The 21,731-nt window shown below is 42.7% G+C and overlaps 3 protein-coding genes across 3 annotated transcripts; 1 reads left to right on the top strand and 2 right to left on the bottom strand.

The window, feature by feature from the left end:
• The first annotated feature begins 4,093 nt into the window (after nucleotides 1-4,093).
• Nucleotides 4,094-4,629, top strand: LOC110906765 (probable calcium-binding protein CML44). Its single transcript, XM_022151843.2, has one exon. It carries the CDS (start codon nucleotides 4,110-4,112, stop codon nucleotides 4,542-4,544), a length of 435 nt encoding a protein of 144 aa, XP_022007535.1. The 5' UTR covers nucleotides 4,094-4,109; the 3' UTR covers nucleotides 4,545-4,629.
• Nucleotides 4,573-5,412, bottom strand: LOC110908457 (late embryogenesis abundant protein 7). The gene is made up of 3 exons (XM_022153405.2): nucleotides 5,124-5,412; nucleotides 4,906-5,040; nucleotides 4,573-4,812 (listed from the first exon to the last, which is right to left on the bottom strand). Exons 1-3 carry the CDS (start codon nucleotides 5,166-5,168, stop codon nucleotides 4,729-4,731), a joined length of 264 nt encoding a protein of 87 aa, XP_022009097.1. The 5' UTR covers nucleotides 5,169-5,412; the 3' UTR covers nucleotides 4,573-4,728.
• Nucleotides 5,413-6,146: 734 nt separating this feature from the next.
• Nucleotides 6,147-6,649, bottom strand: LOC110908456 (histone H4). The gene has a single exon (XM_022153404.1). It carries the CDS (start codon nucleotides 6,592-6,594, stop codon nucleotides 6,283-6,285), a length of 312 nt encoding a protein of 103 aa, XP_022009096.1. The 5' UTR covers nucleotides 6,595-6,649; the 3' UTR covers nucleotides 6,147-6,282.
• Between the last annotated feature and the right edge of the window lie 15,082 nt (nucleotides 6,650-21,731).

Here is a 21,731-nt window from a genome sequence, read left to right as displayed (position 1 = left end):
TTCTTAAAATGGCAGCGCATGAGCTGCTCGCTTACGCCACCGATCTCCATACATTCTTTGTTAAAGCGCGTGATGAAATCTTCCAAACCCTCGCCGTCTCTTCGCCAGATGTCTTCCACTTCAGCTGTGTCACGCTGGTACCGTCGTTGTTGGCTGAAGTAACTCAAGAACTGAGTCTTGAAATCTACCCATGACTTAATCTTTCCCGGAGGAAGGCTGTCGAACCAGGCGCGAGCAGCCCTGGTAAGAGTTTGAATAAACAAGTGACACCACATGGGCATGTTCCAACCTCCCATGCAACCTACGCTTGTGAAAGTTCTGACGTGATCATCAGGATCAGTCAATCCGTTGAACTTCCCAACTGTCGGAGGTAACTTCTCTCTTGAAAGTGGCGCAAGCGCGATTTTTGGGATGAACTTTGAATGTTCCGCGGCTTCCGCTGGCCGGTAGGCCAGGCGGAAGTCTCTTTCCGCTTCTTCAGTGTACCCGACATGCTGTCGTGGTTTGAAGTATTCATGGTTCTTCTGCAAGCGATTGAAGACTGACGAGCCCTCGTCATCTTCCCAAGTTGGATCATGCGGGTCTGTCTCCTCCCATTCGTTGTTCATGTTTTGCGGCGTAAGCCGGCTATGAACAGGTCCTCTTTGAAGGTTTGACGGATAGTCGTAATAACTCTCCGTTTCTCCCCTTGTGTCGCGCGTATCATGTACTCTTAGTCGCCTGGTAGGGAGAGGCCTATTGATTCTGCCTTGGAGATTCGACGGTGGGGGTATCTGGCGTGCCCCCTGACTTTGTGCTCGAGGAGTGACCAAGGACGGTTCTGCCGTTAGGACCGCCTCTTGCGCGATCAAAGATTGATACGCTGCGTTAATTGTGGCAATATTCTTGGCGTACCATGAGGCTGGAGTCTCGTCCTCTGGTAGCCCTAGTAGTGCCGAAACGTTCTGAGGCGGGGTTGGGTTTGAAGGTCCCTCGCCGTTGTTTCCTGGGGTGACCGTCTAAGTGATGCGGGTGATGTTCCCGCGCGGGCCCCCAGTATTGGTAACTTCGATTTCACCGATTTCTTCGATGTGTTGGGCTTGGATGTTCGGATTTCCCTCGCCCAACACCGCATTGGAGTTTGCTCCGAAACCAAACTCGGGAATAATTCCTTGACCAGCCATGATCGAAGGAGGAAAAAGTGTCGAACACTCAGAAAAAGAAGATGAAAATGGTTGTAGAAAAACCGGTGGGCGCCAATGAAGTAACACTGAACTAATTATGAGGATGATTAGTTTGGTTTATGTTTCAATCATGATTGTTAATCTTCTAATGACTTTTCTGAGCTTCTTCTTGAACCACTAATCCTGCAAAACAGAACAGTGTTACTCGTTAAGAGGGGAATATGGGGGTTTCCCTCTTAACCGGGCTCCGGCGTGAGAATAAGCGACTGCTTTGGGAGGATAATTAAGTATTAAGAGTGAGAGTAGAGGGAATGGAATGTTTAACCTGTGGAGTGAGGTCTCTATTTATAGCCGGAGAGGTGTAAGAGGATATGGGCTGATGGGCCTTGGGCCGGTAATCGACAACGTAATGGATATGCTCTTTGTCTCACTGGTGTCGACCATTAGTGGCTTCTAGAAGTTCTCCGGCGCTGGCGCACCCTGATTGGATCCACGTGTCATTGTTGTCGGCCCTGTCGCCTTTCTGCCATCAGCAGACAAGTGGAGATCGTGGGACAGATGTCTCCGTCCTCTGATTGGTGCCACGTAGGCGTCCTTAAGTACTTCTCGTTCTCTGCACGTCAGATGATCGTGGCGCACGATTGAACAGAGCCTGTTGGATGTTCATTGGCTCCTTTTCTCTGCCACTTGTACCTTTTGTACCTTCCTACCCTGGTCTCGCGCCGCAACCTTTCTGTGAGTTGCGCGGGTTTACAGGTAATGAAGGTTCTTATCAGATTGCTAAGTATCGTAATTGTTCTCTTCTGACTGGCCCTCGCGCCTCTTCATGGGATGTGGCGGTAATCGCGCGAGATTGCCTTAGCAAGAGAAAATGCTGACTAAGGAGTATGGCCCTTTGTGCAGCCTTGTGAAGGTTTGCGCGGCTTTTTTGGGGCCATACCCCTTCAATTTAGTAGGAGGATTATTTATAATTAATTAAGAAAGATTAAACTAAAATAATACTTATCTATAAAACATAGCCTAATATAATGACAAGTGTCCCAAAAATGGTTTCTTTTATTATATAGTATAGATATAGAATAAATAAATATAATTTTGGATAAAGTCTTATATATAAATTTTAAGTAATCAATATATTTGATAAATAATAAAAATACTAATAATAGTAAAAAATCTAATTTATATACTAAATAATAAATATAAAAGAAAGGCGGAAAAGCCCAAAAATAGGTGTCTACAATGAATGACACGTGTCACATATTGGTTCTTTTATTATATAGTATATAGATATCGATGTTCACATCATCGGTTGTTTCAATCGATAACATAATTTGTTTTCATATCATGGCTCGATAACCAACACTACAAATGTGACAAACAACACTATAAAAAGGGAGATAGATATGAAATACCGAGTATAAAGTTAACTGAATAGACTATAAAGAAATTGAACTAAAGTAAAGTATATGGTGTGAATATGGAGTAAAGTGAAATAACAAAGTAAAGTATGTATGGTCTAAATATGAAATAGTGAAATAAGTCGTTTTATATTTAAGATTTATGAATAGGGTCAATGATGGTCAATTAGGGTCATTAGTGGTTAATTATAGTCAATAATGATCAACGACATTGATGATTGTTTAAGGTCATTGATAGTTATTTAAGGTTACCAATGGTTAAGTAGGGCAAATTATGGTCCTTAAGGGTAATTGATGGTGAACTGGCTAGGGTTGTTAATGGTTAATTAGGGCACTCATTGTTAATTTGGGGTTAATATGGTCAAGTACCACTTATATAGGCCCATTATGGATTGCCATGAATTCAAATGACTCATAAGGTCTAATTTGACCCATATGGTTAACTAATACATAATAAAGCTAATATGACTCATTTAGACATTTAGCACCTAATATATATCATTAAGATTATCATGGTCAAAGTTGGTCAACAATTGTCATCGTGGCTTAGAGCACACGGGGCGGTGCAAAGATTAACGCGTGAAACAATTTATAACGCGTGGAAAAACTAAAGTTCCCACCCCGCCATTTTCTATAACGCGTTATATGATTACGAAATCAAATTTTCGTTATTTTTATCACGCCGTTATTGTTTTATTTTGTGAGGGTAGTTATTGGTTGGGGAAATTGTTGGGTGTGGTGGTGAGTGATGACCACCCCTACTAAAAAAGGTTGTGAGTGATGGAAAAATGGTCGATGACATGGCGGAACTTAATTGGTGCTTGTGAGTGATAAATTCTATCACTAGTGAAACCCCCCCCCCCCTCTTCCCCTTAGTAATGGTAAATTAGGGCAATTGATTGTAATTTGGGTTAAATGATATTGAATATTAATGGTGAATCATACTAATAATATTTATCTATAAGATATTAAACTAATAATATTTAGGGTTATTTATAATTAATTAGAAGAGATTAAATTAAAATAATAATTATCTATAAGAGATGGTCTAATATAATGACAAGTGTTCCTAAAGTAGTTTCTTTTATTATATAGTATAGATTATAACATTTTATTATAATATAATATATAAATAATTCTTCTTGATGACGACAAATGTAAGCTTCAATGCCCGTCTTAAAAATTATCATTTTTTATAAAGATTCCAGAAAATTATATACATAGAATAACATTTTCTATGTGGTCAAACTAAAGACCCTGTAATTTGGCAGCAAATATGATGCAATGAGAAGGTTTCAACAAAACAAAATAGGGCACCAAATGTCTTTACACTTGACTTCATTATTCCCATATCATATGACTTGTTCTTGACTTCTTCATTATTCCATATCATATGACTTCTTCTTGCCCTTATTTTGTACCAATGCTAATAGGACTCCTATATATATGTATATGTCAAATTGTTCTCATCATATACATTCATACAATCATACATACAAGTAATAACATATACTTGCTTTACTATAAAATGTCTACTCTTAGCTACAATGACCTATATCGGCTTTTCAAGACGCTCGACCAAAATGGAGACGGTCTTATTAGCCCCCACGAGCTCCAATGGCTTCTCGATACCATGAAAGTGTCTTCAGGCATCGATGAGCTAGAATGCTTAACTGAGAAATCCAGTCTTAGTTTTCCTGAGTTTTTGGAGTTCTATGATACGATCACAAAACAAGAAAAAGAAGGGGAGAATGAATCGGAAAATGATCTTTTCAAGGCGTTTGAAGTGTTTGATAAGAACCGTGATGGGTTCATTTCTGATGAAGAGCTCGAAGAGGCGTTGTCAAGATTGGGATTATGGGACGAGACGGGTCACATGGATGTAAAGAGTATGATCAAAGCATATGATGACAATTGTGATGGCTTTCTTGATTTCCAGGAGTTCAAGAAGATGATGGCTTAGAAACATTTCAATTCACATATCAATTTCATTAGTTAAATATTATATATATACACATCAAATTTATCATATATATCTTTACATTTGATTAAAAGCTAGCAAATGCACTTGAATCATGCTATAGACTTTATTACAAACATACAAGAGGTCCACCCAAACCCATGTGAAACAAACATGGCTTGATCCCTCACTTTTGGTTTTCACCGACTCCAAGCGTGTTTTTGACACCATCATACGCACCCTGAGCCATGTTAGCCACCTGCTCTCCGGTCTGTAATCAATCGTCGCAAACGAAAAACAATATCTCCCGTGTTATTACAAGAAAATAATAATCTAAGAACTGATGGGGTGTTTAACCATAAACCTGTTGGAGGATGCCAGAGGCCTCTTCCTTGCGAAGCTGAGCCTGACCCTCGGTTGCCTCGGCAGCATCAGCAGCCTTATCTCTAGCTTGGTTGGCTGTGTCTTTCACAGCACCCGCTGCGTTTTCAGCTTTGGCCTACATCCAATGAAATTAAGATTGTAGAATTCTAAGTGAAATTTGGCATGTATGTATGTATGTGTGTTTTAAAATTAAAATACCTCAGCCTTGCCATAGGTTTCTCCTGCTTTCATGTTATTCGACATTTTTAGATGTGTTGGTAAATGGGGATTGTGAATCTGGGTTATGAAGGTGGAAGAGGTATATATGGTGGTGGTGTAAATTCCTTAACCCTGGTTTTCCTGCCTTTTAATTAGGCATTCCCCTTTTTCTACTCCTATCCATTGATTTTGTGTTGTTTTCATTCAATGTATTTGATAAACCGGTAACATTTTCATGTAACTATATCAAAAATGAAGTAGTTTTGGAAGGTTAACTATACATTTTATACAACACTTGGTATGCATATACGTAAAAATACACTCTTGACCTCTTGTGAATCAAACTGAAGGAGGAAACTCAGACGCACATTACGTAAAAATACACTCTTGTGAATCAAACTGAGGGAGGAAACTCACACACATTTCATCAAACACTTGGTATGCATATACGTAAATATACACTCTTAGTGAATCAAACTGAAAGAGCAAACTCACACACACATTTCATCAAACACTTGGTATGCATATACGTAAAAATACGCTCCTGTGAATCAAGCTGAAAGAGCAAACTCACACGCAGATTTCAAACACTTGGTATGCACATACAGTATGCATAACGTAAAAATACACTGTTGTGAATCAAACTGAACGAGAAAACTCACACGCACATTTCATCAAACATTTGGTATGCATATACGTTATGCATAACGTAAAAATACACTGTTGTGAATCAAACTGAACGAGAAAACTCACACGCACATTTCATCAAACATTTGGTATGCATATACGTAAAAATACACTGTTGTGAATCAAACTGAAGGAGCAAACTCACACACACATTTCATCAAACAGTTGGTATGCATATACATATTACGTAAAACTACACTGCTGCAAACCAAATGATTCAAACTGGAGAAGAAAACTCACACGAGCATTTAATCAAACACTTAAATGCATATAAATTGTAAATCGAAATGAAGTGAGAAACTCACACACATTTCATCAAACACTTGTAATGCATACTAAATCAAATGCACTTTCAATTCAGCCCCAAATGAATCATTAATCGTAAAATGCAAAGTTTGCAATTCACTAGAAACTTCAATTACACAAATACATGAACAAGTTTAAACCAACAGATCTGTAACAAAAACAAACCCTAACCACCAAAACCATACAGAGTACGGCCCTGTCGCTTCAACGCATAAACAACATCCATAGCAGTAACAGTTTTCCGACGAGCATGCTCGGTGTAGGTAACCGCATCACGAATAACATTTTCGAGAAAGATCTTCAACACGCCACGTGTCTCCTCGTAGATTAGCCCGCTGATCCGCTTAACGCCGCCACGGCGCGCCAGCCGACGAATAGCCGGCTTGGTGATACCTTGGATGTTATCACGGAGAACTTTACGGTGTCGTTTTGCTCCTCCCTTTCCCAGCCCCTTGCCTCCTTTACCTCTTCCGGACATTGTTTGTTTGTTTGTTGTGGTGTTTTGGATTTGGTTGTGTTGGTTGAAAAGGGTTATGTGAGGGGTTTGTTTATATAGGTGAAGATTGGTTTTTGAGTTTGTGAGGGGTGGGATGTCAGCCGTTGGATTGGTGGGTTGATTTTGTTGGGTGAGTGTAATCCGTGTGACGAGTGGTTAAGTCTTGTCATTGGTTAATTTTCATCTAGAGAAACTACAACGTAAATCTTTCAACAGATTTTATACATTTTAAAAATCTTTATTTTTCCCACAACATTAATTTAAAACTACGTAAACCTTCATCCCACACTTCAGATCATCGCTTTCTTTTACCTCATATTTAGTTACTTTTTTATTTGAAGGTATTTTGAATTTTAATAATCTAATAGTTATTAGTCGTTAATAGTCTTAACTTAAAAAATAATCACTGGCAGTCCCAAGTATTAATATATTGGCCTCTGAAGGGGTATGGTCCCAAAAAGCCGCACAGACCATTCAGATCGCGCGTTGGACCATACTCCTTACACAACAAGCTGATTAATCCATAGACCTTGCGCGGGCTACTTAGGTAAAACCTGAGCCCCGCACGAGGCCCAAACAAGAGATAACATCACTTTCACACTTAGTATCCTGAATAAAGAGCCCTCAACTCCTACAATCTCACGTGGGCTAGTTGCGCACATAACAAGGTTCGCGCAAGAGTTACAGCGCAGGGCCACTTCAGGAAGTACCAAAGGTACGAGTGGCAGAAGAGCGAGCCAATCAGCGTCCAGCAGGCTGTATTCTATCGTGTGGGAGACAAAAGGTACACAAGGACGCCTACGTGGCACCAATCAAGGGGCGGCGACAACTGCCCCATGATCTCCACTCACTTGCTGATGTCAGAAGGGCGACAGGGTCGACAACCTGGACACGTGGCTTCAATCAAGGTGCGGCAGCACCGAGGATCTTCTAGAACCCACTAACTGTCGACACCAGAGAGACAAGGAGGATATCCCTTGTCGTCGTCTTCCGGCCCAAGGCCCATCAGCCCATCTCCTCTCACACCACTCCGGCTATAAATAGAGACCTCCATACACAGGTTAAACATTCCGTTCTCTCTACCCTCACTCTTAACACACACTTTTATCTCCTCAAAACAGTTACTTATTCTCACGCCGGAGTCTGGTTAAGAGGGAAACCCTCATATTCCCCGTTAACGAGCTAACGGGGTGTTATTTTTTTTGCAGGAAGGATCACCCTTGAGCTCATGAAAGATTAAGAAGATTAACCCTCATGTTTGAAACATAAACCCGACTACTAACCCTAAAATTAGTTCTGTGTTTTTTCATTGGCGCCCACCGATTTTTTACAATCACTCCATCTTCTTTTTTCTAAGTTTTTTCTACTCTCTCGATCATGGCTGGTCAGGGAGTGCCCGATTTCGGTTTCGGAACACACTCTAACGTAGGAGCAGGGGAGAACAACACGCACGTCCAACTCCAACCTACTGATGAGTTAATCAAAGGCGAAGCAACGAGCACTGGGGGACCCCGCGTGAGTATCACTCGCATCACTCAAACGGGTACCACAACAAGCAATATCGCTGGTCCGTCAAACTCAGCTCCAAACCCGAATATTTTGGCGTTACTAGGGCTACCAAAAGGCGAAACCTTAGCTTCCTGGTATGCAGAGCAGATTGCTACTATAAATGCTGCATATCAGTCTTTGAGCGCACAACAAGCGATTCTGCAAGCAGAACCATCCTTGGTTACACCTCCGGATCCAACTCAGGGGGCGCGCCAAACACCCTCTTAACAAAACATACAAGGGCACTTCAACAGACCTCCTCCCCAGAGAAGACTAAGCGTGCACGACACGCACGACACATACGGGGAGACAGACAGTTACTATGACCATCCATCAAATGTGCAACAAAGGCGCCCAGTTCACAGCGGGCTAGGGCCACACAACATGAACAATGAATGGGACGACACAGACCCGGACGATCCTACTTGGCAAGATGATTAAGGTTCCTCAGTCTTCAACCGTTTGCAGAAAAATCATGAATCTTACAGACCAAGGCCGCGCGCCGCCTACAACGAAGAAACAGAGCGGGATTTCAGTCTTGTTTATAGACCAGTAGAAGCTGCTGAACACTCGAAGTTCATCCGAAGCATCGCTCTAGCCCCACTAGAAAAAGCAAAGCTGCCTCCAACAGTTGGGAAGTTCAACGGTCTCACTAACCCTAATGATCATGTTCGAGTATTTACGAGTGTTGGTGTTTAGGACAATGGACCATGCCAATGTGGTGCCATCTGTTCATTCAAACTCTTACAGGGGCTGCTCGCACCTGGATCGACAACCTTCCATCTGGAAAAATTAAGTCATGGGTCGACTTCAGAGACCAATTTGTAACCCATTTTAGCCAGCAGAGACGTTATCAGCGCGATATGTCGGAAGTGATAGACATCTGGCGCAGAGAAAATGAGGGGTTAGAAGATTTTATCACTCGCTTCAACAAGGAGTGTTTAGAGATTAGAGATGTAAATGAACAATTAATGCGCGCCCACTTCAAAAAGGCCATCCGTTGCGATAGTCTAATCAGGACTATCACAGGAAAGGACGGTATGCCCAAAGAATGGGACAAACTCATGGCAGCTGCAAAGATTGTATCGCAGACTGATGGAGGGTGTGAAACCCGAGTGTTAATGTGCTTAATTTATGTGTTTTACTGCCGTTCATGTGATTATACGCTTTGAATATGTTAACTACGAGTACTTGTGGTTTTACAGGTTAAATGCGTAATGCGGTGAAGTTAAAGTGGTTAGTGATGAAACATTATTCGGACTTGTTCGGATCGAAAAGATGGCTTGGATATGTGGGAAAAAGGAAGAGTTTGAAGTTCAGGGGGTGTTTGATAATTAAATGAAAGTTGTATTCAGCGAAACAAGTGTGTAGCGGCAATAATATGTGGCCTATGGTGTATACTACGTAACCTATTGTTTGGAAATAAAAAAAAGAAACAGCAAGTACAGACCGTAAGCTACGGTCTTGCTTCGTAGCCTACGGTAGAAGATATCACCAGCGCACAAATGAATTCTGAATGGAGTTTAAAAAGGATTTTATTTTACAAACCCTAAGGATCCACGTTAACATTAGTCAACACAATCATCATTGGGCTGGCTTGGAGGGTTTTGGACTTTTGTTAATATATTGGCAGGAGAAAGAAAAAGCAACATCATCATATCATCATTCTCGATTAATTAAAAGGATATCATCAAATGCTGGTGGGACTTTGGATTTGTTAGATTGGGCCAACACATTAATGCACACAAGGAAAAAGAGGCAGACTTCGAGATTAGTGAGACATCACTTGGGCTTTTGGCGGCACACATCAAGATCAAGATCACCGTCACAATATCATTGATGATAATACAATACATATCACAACATCTTTGAGGCAGCCATAGTGGGCCGACTTTTTGAGGGTCTTGACTTTTAGTGAACAACACAATTAATATGTCATCATCACATCAAAAGATTGGGCCGCACGTGGACATCAGAAGTGGGCCGACATCATCCTCATTAACCGTGAATGGGCTAGCAAACTTCTATGGGGGTTAGGAGATATACACGGATATATTGGGGGGGGGGGGCGGCAACATCAGAGAGGAGATATCATATCCACCGATCATCGTATTTGTTCAACCGGGTATCGAGGCAGTGAAGATCAGTCAACCGAGATGAGCGGCTAAATCTCTTGTGGACACTTTGGGTGAATGATTCTTGTGAGACACTTTTAATTCTAGTTTCTGTTTTGTATTGAGATTTGGATTTGTAGTCGGGTGACAGCCGACTATTTACATGATTATATTATTTGTGTGACAGACAAATCCTGAGTCACAGTCAGAGTTATAATTATGTTTTGAATCCAATTATGCTTTTATTGATTGAATGATTCCTATGAATGTTTGTTTTAATATTTCTCTGATCAATTAATATTAAGATTTTGAACTGCATAGGTAATTGGTAGATGTGACAGATTTTACTATTCAATCAATAGCATCCAATAAAATCAGAACTAGGTTATTAGTAATTACAGAATCTGAATCCCGGAGTGATCACCTTTTCTCATCATTGTTTTAAACCACAATTTTTATTTGTTAATTTAGTCATTTATCATAAACAAACAAACCGATTTTTCAATTCTGTATTAGTTAATTAACACTTAGCATAATAACACTTTCCACAATCCTCCTCTGGTTCGATATCCGACTTATCCTATCTACATAGTTTAGTTGGTTTTTGCATGTCACCAACGACAGACATCACAGACCGAAGAATCATTGGCTGGAACCAAAAGCTCTTACACCGAAGATCGTTTTTCAAAAGCAAGCTCGCGCAACAATAGCAAGCGAAACAGAAACAGAAACCCTGGATGGAAGGCAAACCAATCCAGCGGTTATGAAGAAAGGCCTCGCTTCAAAGAAGATGCGCGAGACACAATTGATCGTATCGGCTACCGTAAGGCAATAAAGAATAAGAACCGAGAGAAACATTGGACTCCGCTCACTAAGACGTCGAAGGAAGTGCTTTTTACGGAGAACCACGATTTTAAAGTGCCTAAGCCAATGACCAACAAGAAGGGGAAAGACCCCAATCTTTACTGCGATTTTCACAAGGATACAGGTCATTTGACAGATGACTGTATCAGCCTAAGGCAAGAGATCGAGAAGGCTTTAAAAACCGGCAAGTTAAGCCACCTGGTGAAGAACGTGCGCAAAGAAACGCGCCAGATTCAAAGGAATGACGATGGAAACCAGAAGAAGGTTAGGTGCCTGGAAACTCACATGGTCAACGTACCAAGGAACAGCGCAAAGAGCAAAGGCAAGCGCCCATTTGAGCCAGCGTGGAAGGAACAACAAGTCATCTTTTCGGTAGTGCGCGGGGGACCACGCGTCACGCGCCCTGTCGTCATTACCGGCATCATAGGCCACTATGAAACAGAGTACGTCTTCATCGATGCAGGAAGCACAGCTGACATCATTTATGAACAATGTTTCAACCAGTTTGATGAAGAAGATAAAGCGCGCCTCAAGCCTGTCGATTATCCTTTATCCGGATTTTGCAATGAGACAGTCTTTCCATTGGGCCAAATCAGCTTCCCCGTCACGCTGTCTGACGGGAAGCATTCAAGAACCACGAATGTTAATTTCATGGTGATGCCGGTCAAGTCAAAACACGACTGAAGGGGTATGGTCCCAAAAAGCCGCGCAGACCATTTTAGTTCGTGCGCTGGACCATACTGCTTACTCAGAAAACTGATCAATCTTTAGACCCGCGCGGGCTACTCAAGCAAAGTCTGACCTCGGGCGAGGCCCAAACAAGAGAAGACATCAGTTTCCACACTTAGTGTTCTGAATAAGAGCCTTCAGCCCTTACAACCCTACGCGAGCTAGTTACGTGTTCAGCAAGGGTCGCGCAGGAGTTAGGGAGCAAGGCCACTTCAGAGAGTACAAAAGGTACAACAGGCAGAAGAATAAGCCAATCAGCATCCTCTAGGCTGTGCTCTATCGTGCTCCACGATCGCCTGACGTGCAGGAGACAGAGAGTACACAGGGACGCTGACGTGGCATCAATCAAGGGGCAGCGACACCTGCCCCATGATCTCCACTTACCTGCTGAGGGCAGAAGGACAACAAGGCCGACAACAGGGACACGTGGCTCCAATCACGGTGCGCCAGCATCGGAGATCTTCTAGAAGACACTAACGGTCGATACCGGTGAGACAAGGAGGATATTCCCTGTTTGTCGCCTTCCGGCCAAAGGCCCATCAGCCCATCTCCTCTTGCACCTCTCCGGCTATAAATAGAGACCTCCATGCACAGGTTAAGCATTCCATTCCCTCTACTCTCACTGGTAACACACACTTATTTCCTCAAAGCAGATACTTATTCTCACGCCGGAGTCTGATTAAGAGAGAAACCCCCATATTCCCCTCTTAACGAGGTAACGGTGTTTCTGTTTTGCAGGAAGAACGGATCAAATCGGAGCTCAGGAAAGTTTAAGAAGATTAACCCTCATGTTTGAAACATAAACCAAACTAATTAACCCTAAAATTAGTTCCGTGTTTCTTCAATGACGTTTTAATCGGAAGAGAAACTCAGGGAGAAATGAATATGGTAACCTCCACGCCCCATTCAGCCATTGGCTTTCCAACTGAAACGGGGGTAGCGATTATCTACTCGAAGAAGGAATTAATGGCAACAGAAGATGCGCGCCCGGTAAAAGCAGCCAAGATCTCACCAACCGAGCCAGAAAAATGGGTTTTTAGCCGCAAGTACCAAGATCAGACGGTGACGATCAACCACGCAATCTCTCCAAGTATTAGGACGCACCTCAAGCGATTACTGTTCAGAAACATGGACATCTTCTCCTGGACCCCGTCTGACATGATAGGTGTCCTGCGCGACGTCACTAAACATTGTTTAAATACTTATCCATCCGTCGAGCCAAAAGTCTAAAGAAAGCGCAGCCTAGGATCGGATAAAACAAAAGCCATGAATGAACAAGTTTGTGAACTGCTGAAGGCAGGAATACTGAGGGAAGTGCGCTACCAAAGTTGGGTTGCGAACCCCGTAATGGTCGAGAAGTCTACAGGAGGATGGCGCATGTGTGTTGACTACACAGATCTCAACAAGGCGTGTCCCAAAGATTGTTATTCATTGCCTGAGATCGATAAGAAGATAAACTCTCTCGCGCTATTCAGGTGGAAATGTTTTTTGGATTGTTACAAGGGATATCACCAAGTCCAGATGAAGCTGGAAGACGAGGATAAAACAGCCTTCCGCACTGACATCGGAATCTTCTGCTACACAAAATGCCATTCGAGCTCAAGAATGCTGGCGCAACCTATCAACGATTAATGGACAAGATATTTGGTGATGATATTGGAAAACACATCGAAGTATACATTGATGATCTCGTGATCAAGAGTCCCGAGGAGGACCAGATGCTGAAAGACATAGAGAAGACATTCAACTCTCTAAGGAGCGTGAACATGAAGCTGAACCCAGTAAAATGTTCTTTTGGAATGGAGGAAGGCAAGTTCCTAGGATTCGTGGTTACAAACGGCGGTTTCAAAGTTAACCCTGAAAAAGTTCAAGCCATTGAGCGAATGCCATCACCGCGCACGATCAAAGAAATGCAAAGATTAGCCGGTCGCTTAGCAGCGCTCAATCGTTTTCTATAAAATCACGCAGCGAAATCTTATCCTTTCATCAGTACGTTGCGCAACTGCGTGAAAAAAACAAGAGCTTAAATGGACGCCAGAAGCGGAAGTAGCCTTCCAACAGATGAAATAATGCTTGATCAAGCTCCCTACTTTAACCGCACCATTCGAGAAGGAACCACTCATTTTGTACTTGTCATCTTCAGACAAGGCAATTGGGTCGGTATTATTGGTAGAAAGGGATGGAGTCCAAGCTCCGATTTATTACGTCAGTAGGGTGCTCACTGATCCGGAAACACGCTATTCAACCATGGAAAAGTTAGTGCTCGCGCTGCTACACGCCTCCAGGAGGTTGCGCAGTTATTTCACTAGGCATATCATCACTGTACTCACTAACTTCCATATTGGCACCATCTTGAAAAAACCAGAGACATCAGCCTGTTTGGCGAAATGGGCAATTGAACTGGGGGCCCACAACATCCTGTATAGGCCAAGCCCAGCTATCAAAGGCTAAGTATTAGCAGACTTCATCACTGAAGTCCCAGAAGATAAGATCAAGGAATGTGAAGCAGTAGATACTCCCATCAAAGACACATCGGATGAATTATGGCTGTTATTCACCGATGGAGCCTCAACTGAAGACAGCGCAGGAGCTGGTTTGTGCCTCGTCAGCCAAGAGAAGCATAAATTTACCGATGCCATCAAGTTGGATTTCAAAAATACCAACAATGAGGCAGAGTATGAAGCATTCTTGGCAGGCTTACGCCTGGCCATCAAGATGGGAGCACAAAATCTACAAGCGCATGTCGACTCTCTTCTGATCGCGAGTCAAATCAATGGTCTGTATGATGCAAAGGGTGAGGTCATGGCTTTATACCTGGAAAAAACGAAGGAGCTACTCCAAAAGTTCAAATCATACAAGGTTGTGCATATCAATCGGTCAGAAAATAAGCAAGCCAACGCGCTAAGCAAGCTCGCTTCAACAACATTTCAGCACCTCGCCAAAGATGTAAGAATTGAAGTCTTCAAAAACCCGTCAGTGCTCCTGCGCCAGGTGAACGTCATTGAGACAGGGCCACCTTCGTGGATGATCCCTTTCATCCATGTGACAACTCGAGTTTCCGAGATTCCAGTTTCGCATTTATTGCACATTCACTGGTTGTTTAGTTGTTTACTTGCACAATTGGTTGCGTTGTAACTGTATACGTTTTGGTTTGATAAAGTATATTGTGATTGTGCATGGTTATGTGTTATTTACGAAAGATTTGACAAATACATGAACTTGGTGATGAAACTGTAAATTATATTGTGATGGGTGTGTTTCATGTAAAAGATGATACTTAGGGGTGAGTAGAGTAGATTGTGAAACCTTAATCACCCTTAACCCTAACCTCCTTCACTAATCATCACACAAAAATCAACATACGTACTTTCACATCCTCCAATCCTCTCTACAATCATCTTCTTCATCATTGGCACAAGCTCTCAATCATCACTCTTGATTCCTCTCTTTATCTAGAATCAATCCAAGGTAATCGTTTTATGATTTCTTGTTTTTAATCTTTGATTATGTGATTCATGCAAAACCCTAGTTCTACATATAATGGCTCTGTGTTTTGGTCAATTCTGATTATTGTGAAATGGTTTGTGATTAGTAGTGTAATCAAATACTTGACAGTGAAATGCTTGTAAGATAGAGATGTTTGATTTGCTGATTAGATTACTGCACTTTGAATATATGAAAACCAGGGTTTCTTGATCGTAAAAACATAACTGTTACAATGATGTTGAATGTTCTATTGATTGATAGTGGCCCGACTCTTGATTGCATGTAAAGTCCGAGCTTTGTTTACTTGATGCTGTCCGAGTTATGTTTTGTGAAGTCCGAATTCTTGTAAAGGACACTAGGTCCGAATTTTTATGTGCATCACATGGTCCGAACTTTGGTTATGTGGTAGGTCCGAACTTTATGTGATATTATAATATAATGTCCGAACTTTATGTGATGTTATAACATAAGGTGCGACTTTGGACTTGAAGGGTCCGAATTTTAAAGATGATAAGCATAGTCCGACTTTTAAAGATGATAAGCATAGTTCGACTTTTAAACAAATCCATGGGGTCCGAGTTTCAATGGTTATTGTTGTCCGAATTATTGGTGCTTGATGATCTTGTCCGACTTTTTGATATACATGCACATTGTCCGAATTTTGAGAGCATGGGGACCGAATTTCTTGTGATGCTTGCCTTGTCCGAACTTTTGAATGATATAAGGGGGGATCCGAGTTTGTTTAATATGCTAGTCCAACTTTATGCTTGATAACCTAGTCCGAGTTTTATGCTTGATACATAGTCTGAACTTTATGCTTGATGAATGATCCGACGTTTGTTGATGAATTGTCTGAGTTTACTTATGATGCTTATGGTGCTAAGTCAAAACCCTGTATGAGGAACACTTTGCATGTTACTGTATATTGCTGAATGTAAATGTGTGTGTTATCATTCTGTACATCACTATCACACGAATCACAGTTGTTTGGACATCAAGGACTTGTAAACCCTAATTGAACGTAAACACTTACATCGAGTTTATGTGCAATGTACCCTAGGTCGTGTGTAACGGACCTAATCATAAATTAACACTAGAAGCAGTAACATACCGAGCAAACCAAGGTGAGTTCACACTCTTACCAAGGCATGGGATTCCCGGGATTGGGAATGGGGTTGAAGGATTAGATTTGTACTTACACTGTTACTAGACTATCTACCATCATCCTTGGATGCGCAGGATACATACGTAAAACCTACGTATACTTGTACTCATCACTGTCCTCAGGTTGCGAAGGAGACTTACGTAAAACCTACGTAAACTTTGTAGGTACTACTGTTCTCGGTAAGAAGAACACTTATGGTTACAAATAGTCTAGTGTATATACAACTATGGGAAGCCCCCACCAATAGAACATACTATCGGCCCAGTAGAGCCACATGTTACGAAACAGACTTACTATTACGAACTTACTTACTGTGAACTCGCTCAACTAGTTGTTGACTCTCTGTTACATGCCTTGCAGGTCGTTAGGTATACATGGAGCTTGCACAGGGAGACGCAGTCTTTGTGGACAGGGATTGTGAATGCTTTGATTAAACCTTATGACATTACGTACTTTATTTATGTTGGGCTTTTACTCATACGCTTCCGCTAAACTTTGTTATTATACTTATGTTTTGGAACACCTTTCATATGGATGGGTTTGGTTTAATTACATTTACTTATACTATTTACATTGTTCTATATGATTGGTGGCTTGATCCTGGTCAGTCACGCTCCCAAGCGGTGATACTCCGCGTGTGGATTTTAGGGGTGTGACAGATTGGTATCAGAGCAATTGGTTATAGAGAACTTGGTTTTAATATGGGGAAAACGTTTTTATTAAAACCAGACTATAACCAGTACAATGCTCAACGATCCACAACGACGCCTCGCTCCACGTGCAAGACTCAACATCCTAGGTAATAAGGTTTATGTTTATTGCCTACATGCTAGAATTACATAGAACTTTGCTCGTGGTATGCTTAGTTTACATTGCCTACTATTTGTTATTGCTTGAGAACACTTGTGTGCTTACACTCTTCTATCATCGCACTATTCGCGAACCTTTCTCACATATGTTGCCTTTGATGTGGAGATCAATGGCCGGACGTATTAACTTGACACAAGCCCAGTTGACGGCTCTTATCAACAAACAAGTTGCTGCGGCACTTGCAGCTGCACACGCAGGAGGTATACCCTGCAGTCGTAACTCATACTAGGATCTTTAGATCCTACATTCCTAAACCAACTCTTGTGTTTAACTTTGTCCTATTCTTACACATTAGGTCAACCCGCTCAGCAACCTGTTTGCACTTTCAAGAACTTCATGGACTGTCGTCCTAGCACGTTTAGTGGCACTGAAGGAGCGGTTGGACTCCTCCATTGGTTCGAAAATCTCGAATCGGTATTTGAGATGTGTGAATGCCCTGAGGCTCGCAGGGTGAAATACGCCACTGGTACTTTAGAAGGGATTGCGCTAACTTGGTGGAATGCGCAAGTCCAACTTTTGGGACTGGCAGCTGCTAACGCCACTCCCTGGAATGATATCAAGGAGCTGATTAAACGGGAATACTGCACACGCGATGACATCCACAAGTTAGAAGTGGAGTTCTTTCATTTGAAGATGACTGGGTCGGAAATTGAGGCTTATACTAAAAGGTCAAACGAACTGGCCGTTCTGTGTCCAACTATGGTGGACCCTCCTATCAGACGCATTGAGTTATATCTCAAGGGGTTGGCACCAGAAATTCAAAGCCACGTGACATCGGCCAACCTTGCTAACATTCAGGATATTCAGCGCCTTGCTCATCGCCTCACGGATCAGGCAGTGGAACAAGACAGGCTGCCTAAGCGCATCAGCGCTACTGCTACCGTTACCACTTCTGCTACTCCAGCTACCCCCAGTGACAACAAGAGAAAATGAGAGGGGGGATTCCAGCAAAGGTTCAGCTTCAGTTCAGTCCCGTGTGCAGCAGCGAAAGACTGACAACTATCAGAGCCCTAGTCAGCAATCTTCGGGCAGTCACAGGTAGGGTGGTTATCGAGGGAACCTCCCAAGGTGTAACAACTGTAACAGGCATCACAGTGGCCAGTGCAACAAGGGTCGCTATCAGAGGTGCCTCAAGATGGGTCATGAGGCCAAGGATTGTAGGAGCCCACGGCCTGCGAATCAGAATCAGCAGCAGCAGCAAACACCACAGAATCAGCAACAGGGCAACAAGGGATGTTTTCATTGTGGCGCTGAAGGTCACTTCAAAAGACACTGCCCTCAGTTAAACCGAAACCAGAACAACAACAACAACTAGGGCAATGGGAACAACAACAGCGGGGGAAACAACAATGATGGGAACAACGGCGCTAGGGGTCGTGCGTTTGTGTTGGGGCAGGGTGATGCCAGAAATGATCCCAACGTAGTTATGGGTAAGTTTCTTCTTGACGACTTTTATGTTAATGTATTGTTTGATTCGGGTGCGGATACAAGTTATGTGTCTTTGAAAGTTAGCCAAATGTTAAAACGTGCACCAACTCCCTTAAACACCAAACATGTCGTAGAGTTAGCTAACGGTAAAAGTTTAGAGGCCACACACATAGTTCAGGGTTGTAATCTTATCCTCGCGGGTCAAGCTTTCTCCATCGATCTCATTCCTATAGTTCTGGGTAGTTTCGACATCGTCATCGGTATGGATTGGTTATCCAAGCAGCAAGCAGAGATCCTATGTAAGGAGAAGATCATTCGTATTCCCCGTTCTGGTAAAGAACCTCTCGAGGTTCAAGGTGACAAGAGTGGTGCAGTGGTTGGCATCATCTCCTTCAAGAACGTACAAGAATTAGAGTGAAAACTTACCGGGATTGAGAGAAATCTGAGAAAAGGTGAAGAAGATGGCTGGTTCGGTCAGAGCTTTCCAAAAGTGGAAAGTATGACAATGACAGCCCTATTTATAGGCTTCCAAAAGAGGAAAGTGGCAGCCGATCGGCTGGGAACTCCGATCGAGTGGGCTGCTCGATCGGCTGGCAAGGTGCTTAGCCGATCGGCTGGCCTGTTCGATCAGGATGTTTCCTGTTCGATCCGCCACGCACTTCGAGTGTTTTGCGACGATTTTCGACGTTTCGATTTCGATGGACGATGATACGGATACGATAGAGTTCCTAGTCAAATTACTTTTAATCCCAACCACTATATCTAACATACAATCTTCCCTAAGTTACGTTTCGATGTCGGTTTCGATTGAGTTCGATTGCCTTTCGAGTTTCGATTCGATTTTCGATTGATTTGATTGATTACCACACCAGACATAAAGTAAACACGCACAATTAACACGTAAGGCACACATACACACGTATAACAATACCATAATTCGCATAATTCGAGCCTCAAGTTCGATTAAATGTTAGATCGGTTTGATTTCTGATTAGATTGACTTTATATCATTGTTACTTCCTATCATTTATAGTCGTAGATCGGTTCGCATTATAACACATTCGATTACTTCGATTCTTGCTGATTACAACACTTACTCCACATAATACAACTAAGACACGAAATCGACTATCTACAGTCAAAGAAAGTCAAAGTTGACTTGGACTTTGACTTTGACTTTGACATTCGAAAACACGGGGTGTTACAGCCTCCCCTTGTTTAGGGAATTTCGTCCCAAATTAGGCTCGAAGGCTACACAGCACCGTGATTTACCAATTTGATGCTTCAGATCTATTTATTTAAACAACTGCGGGTACTTGGCCTTCATGTCGCTTTCGAGTTCCTAAGTGAACTCCGCGCCTCGTTTGCCTTCCCATCGGACCTTCACGATCGGGATGCGAGAGCACCTGAGCTGCTTGGTTTGGCGATCCATGATTTCGCCAGGCTTTTCCACGAAGTGTAATGTTTCGTTGACCTGAAGATCGTCGAGTGGTACAATTAGGTCATGATCAGCTAGGCATTTTCGGAGGTTAGAGACATGGAAAGTCGGGTGGACGTTACTGAGTTCCTCCGGTAATTCGAGTCTATAGGCGACTTTTCCGATTCTTTCCAGAATCCTAAAAGGTCCAACATATCGAGGTGCGAGTTTCCCTTTCTTGCCGAATCGGACTACACCCTTCCAAGGTGATACCTTTAGGAGTACGTAGTCACCAACTTCAAATTCAAGGGGCTTGCGTCTTTTATCGGCGTAACTCTTCTGTCTGTTCCGAGCTTTTACCAGGTTTTCTCTTATCTGGTGGATTTTGTCAGTCGTTTCTTGTAGAATCTCGGGACCGGTTAGTTGTGAGTGACCGATCTCGTGCCACACAATAGGCAATCGACATCTTCTACCATACAAAGCCTCGAAAGGTGCCATTTGGATGCTGGCATGATAGCTGTTATTGTACGAGAATTCCACCAATGGCAGGTGTTTGTTCCAACTACCACCAAAATATATAACACACGCTCGGAGCATGTCTTCAAGAGTACGGATTGTCCTTTCAGTCTGTCCGTCGGTTTGAGGGTGGAATGCAGTACTCAGATTAAGCAACGTGCCAAGGGCCTCTTGAAACGTTTCCCACAATCGCGAAGTAAACCGGGCGTCACGATCTGAGATGATATCACGAGGCGTACCATGATTACGAATGATCTCGTCGGTGTAGATTTGGGCTAGTCGTTCCACCTTGTAGTCTTCTCGTATCGGCAAAAAGTGGGCTGATTTCGTCAGACGATCAACTATGACCCAAATACTGTCGTGCCCTGATGGCGTGGGCGGGAGCTTCATTATGAAATCCATAGCTATACTCTCCCACTTCCATATAGGTATCGGCGGTTGTTCGAGTAAGCCAGAAGGTCTCTGATGTTCAGCCCTGACTCTTGCACAAGTTAAACAGCTTCCAAGGTACAGAGCGATATCCCTTTTCATACCCGGCCACCAGTACTTGTAACGCATGTCCTGGTACATTTTGTCTGCACCGGGATGAATAGAATACCGGGATTTGTGGGCTTCATTCATGATAATCTTTCGCAAATCGGTCCGCTTAGGGATCCAAATTCGGTCCAGATAATAGAATATCCCATCTGGTTTGCTTACTAACTGAGCTACATCGTGATAGATTCTCTCTCTCTTCAATGTGCGCTCGTTAAAGCAAGCATGTTGAGCTTCCCGGATGAGGGTTTCGAGGTCATGCTGGGCTTGGATGTTTCGGGTACTGAGCACGTAACTCTTTCTACTGAGCGCGTCAGCAACCACATTCGCCTTGCCTGGGTGATAACGAATCTCACAGTCGTAATCATTGAGAAGTTCTACCCATCGGCGTTGACACATATTAAGCTCTCTCTGATTAAAGATGTGTTGTAAACTCTTGTGATCAGTG

This window comes from Helianthus annuus, chromosome 14, assembly GCF_002127325.2.
Source record: "Helianthus annuus cultivar XRQ/B chromosome 14, HanXRQr2.0-SUNRISE, whole genome shotgun sequence".
NCBI classification, from domain to species: domain Eukaryota; kingdom Viridiplantae; phylum Streptophyta; class Magnoliopsida; order Asterales; family Asteraceae; genus Helianthus; species Helianthus annuus.
The sequence above is the reverse complement of the archived record's forward strand: the minus strand, read 5'-3'. Positions and strand labels throughout refer to the sequence as shown.